A 3430-nucleotide genomic window follows, 5' to 3' on the forward strand; every position below is an offset into this window, starting at 1 on the left:
GGAACTCACTTTGTAGACCAGGCTGGCCTCAAACTCAGAAATCTGCCTGCCTCTGCCTCCCAAGTGCTGGGATTAAAGGCGTGTGCCACCACGCCCGGCACACTGTTGGTCTTCTTATGGGGTTGACGTCCTCTTCAGTTCCTTCAATCTTTCCCCCTAACTCTTCCATAGGTGTCCCCAATGTCAGACCAATGCTTGTTACCAAGCAAATGGGGCAAAAGTTCCCAAAGTTCATGCTGAAGTGGACAGAGTCACATAGGTACAGGAGAGGATGCAGTGAACCAGAGAAGGCAGTGGATGGAGAGGTCCCAACAGGGGAGGAAGACAGGAGTTCCTCTTCTGGGGGAATCTGGGAAGTAGTATGAGGCCCCCACCTGACAGTAGTCCTGTCTGCTGGGTGAGAGGCAGGGATTCACACAGCACCTCATACCACTTGGATCTAACCACTTGCTTGTGGGTTGAATGATGGGTAGGCTCACCGTGGGAGAGAGGCAGACACTGGGCAGAAAACATTCCAGTGCTGGCAGTTGGGCAATCAGCCAGGATGTTCTGCAGCAGGAAGCAGAAGAACTGCGGCAATATACTAAAACAAATGAAATGTGCAGGCAAGAGAGACGCCTCAGGGGGTGAAGATACTGGCCATCAAGCCCGACAACTTGAGTTTGATCCCTAGGACCCATAGGATAGGAGAGAACCATAGGGGGTTTTCAGAGGGGAAACCAGGAAAGGGGATAACATTTGAAATGTAAATAAAGAAAATATCTGATAAAAAAAAATGTTAAAGAAGGAGAAAACCAACTCCTACGAGTTGTTCTCAGACTTCCATTTTCATGCTCACACAGAAAAACAAACACACAACTAAATAAAATAAGTAGGTTATAAGAACAGATTTGCATATTGCTAGTAATTAGTTTCACTACTGAGCCTAATGTATAAGTTATACTTCATCTAGGTAGATAGATGGATGATAGATAGATAGAGACAGAAAGAGAGATAGACAGACAGATAAATAGATGGAAAAAAGTATAAATAGGATCCAGTGTCATCTATTATTTCAATAATCAATTGGACATCTTTACCTTGAGAACAAATAACTGTGACGCACACCATTTTGGAGTGACAAAAACTATGTATTCATCACGCAAAACTGAAATATGCAGAGCTTAAAGTGACTACACTTGGTGTAACTTATCATTGTACCAAACCTATTTGGTAGATACTCTCCTTGCCAATTTTCTAGGAAACTGTACTAATTCTATGATGACCCACAAGGCCTAATTACTGGTTCCATATTATTGTAACTGCACCTATATTTTTCCTCAATACTGAGTTCAAGAAGTTTACGTTCAGTCCCCCAATCTTTGGTACATACAAAGACTGAAGAAATAGAGAGGGATCGTCAGAGGAGAACAGGAAGTAGACAGTCGCTTGCCCAGTGTCATCAAATGTGGATAGACAGGTTGTGTCACTTAAAATATAGATGTTACAGTACTAATTTCCAGGATTGCAGTAGTGAAGACATAATTAAATTATGTACTTAATATCCTATCAAGTCTAACATGAAAGAGGTGCTTGCAAGAAGGGAAGACCACAGCACAGACACACACAGGTGAAGAACCTGTGAGATAAAAGCCATATGCAAGATTCTTATGCAGGTTTTCCTGGAAAGAAATCAGTGCAGACATCCCATGATCTTTGACTTCCAGACTCTATAATGTAAAAAAAAAAAAAAAAAAAAAAAGTAGATTTCTGCTCTTTAACTTTATTAGTACTGAAACATTACGGTAGCCCTAGCTACTCATGTAAAATTTGAAAAGGAAAGGATGCCCATATGAGAGTGAGTGAAAGCCCAGGGTAAACTAGAAGCTTAGAAACTGAGCAACAAAGAAGATTTCAAACCTGGAAAACACTAGGGCAAATGCCTATGATGGATGCAAAGCATGGGTAAATAAGAAACCTGCCAAGCATTCACTATTCATTATTTAATGCAATAAACATATTTACAATAGTTGACTCTGCCCACAACTCCTTTCCCACTCAATTGAAAAAAATACTGTTTCTCTAACTTAGAACAAGATTTATTTACTTCTTATATCAAAGTTCATCCTCACTTACTAAATGCGGAGATATTCTTAACATCATCAACTTGGTGTTAGTACTTATTCTGAAAACAAACTCATGGTAGATGAATGACTCTTCAGAATCTCCCCACTTAAAATAAGCTTTATGGCTTTCCTAAACCAAGGATAAAAGAAAGCATAAATCAAAGGGTTCATGGATGAGTTATAATAGGCAATCCAGCAACAGATTTCATAGACATAGGCAGGAGTGATGAAGCCCATGAAAGCATCAACCAATGCGTCAACTGTGTATGGGAGCCACGAGACCATAAACGCCACCACAGTGACCCCCAAGGTTTTTGCAGCCTTCCTCTCTCTCTTGGCCACTCTGGCTTTGTGACTCTCTGAGGATGAGTCACCTCTGTTGCCACTTACAGAAGTTTCGATTTTTACAGCTTGCTGTTTGGCTACCAAAAATATTTTGCTGTAAAGAATGATCATAACAAGGGTAGGNATGAAGAATAGAAGAAANNNTATCANAACNNAGTCTTGATTGACAACGATTTGNCAGCCCCCTACACAATTAAGAGCACTTACTAAGCTTTCAATCCCCTTAGCACTGATGCCNGTGTAGAACACTGCACTGCTGTACACCAGGGGCAGAATCCAGGAGATGCTGATGCAAATTCCAGACACAGACACTGTGAACTTGGTGGGATAGACCAGAGGGTCCGTGACAGCGATGTACCTGTCCACTGAGATNAAGCNNAGGTGGANGNNAGAAGANTANCAAAANGCNNCNTCACAGCAACNGTGAAGGCTACAAAATNTATCTCCAAANTACCAGCAGCTCTCGATGGACCTGACCATGCTGAAGGGCATCACAGAGATGCCCACCAAGAAGTCAGCGCTGGCCAGAGAGGCGATGAGAAAATTGGCTGGGGAATGCAGCTGCTTGAAATGGAGAACTGAAATCACCACCAGGAGGTTCCCACACACTGCCAACACAGCCCCAAAGCCAAAGACCATGTACAGGATGACCCGGGGCCCTGGTGAATAGGGAGTTTTAATGCAGGATCCATTCATGTTCTCATAGCAGAGCTGCAGGGCTGGTTGGGAAAAGTTGCTGGTCATGATTCTGCTTTTTGAGGCTTGAGGGATTTCTGTCCTGCTAGAAGACAACAAAAATTGAAATATAAAAATTCAAGAAATTGAACTTCTTTTTCGAATAATTGTTTTTAGATGCTGCTTAAGATTATACATTCTTTTTCTACTTTAATTATAGAGAAATGAAGAAATTAAAAAACTTGGAAAATCATTTTTTTGCATCTGTATTATCCCCATAACTATGTTAAACTTCACTGTTAATC

The 3430-nt window shown here is 41.4% G+C and overlaps 1 protein-coding gene across 1 annotated transcript; it reads right to left on the reverse strand.

Annotated features, from left to right (window-relative positions):
• Positions 1 to 2100: 2100 nt before the first annotated feature.
• LOC110338231 (trace amine-associated receptor 8b) lies at positions 2101 to 3214 on the reverse strand. Its single transcript, XM_021221509.1, has one exon. The coding sequence runs from the start codon at positions 3192 to 3194 to the stop codon at positions 2160 to 2162; it is 1035 nt and encodes a 344-aa protein (XP_021077168.1). The 5' UTR covers positions 3195 to 3214; the 3' UTR covers positions 2101 to 2159.
• Positions 3215 to 3430: the final 216 nt, after the last annotated feature.

Source organism: Mus pahari, chromosome 21 (genome assembly GCF_900095145.1).
Source record: "Mus pahari chromosome 21, PAHARI_EIJ_v1.1, whole genome shotgun sequence".
NCBI lineage: Eukaryota > Metazoa > Chordata > Mammalia > Rodentia > Muridae > Mus > Mus pahari.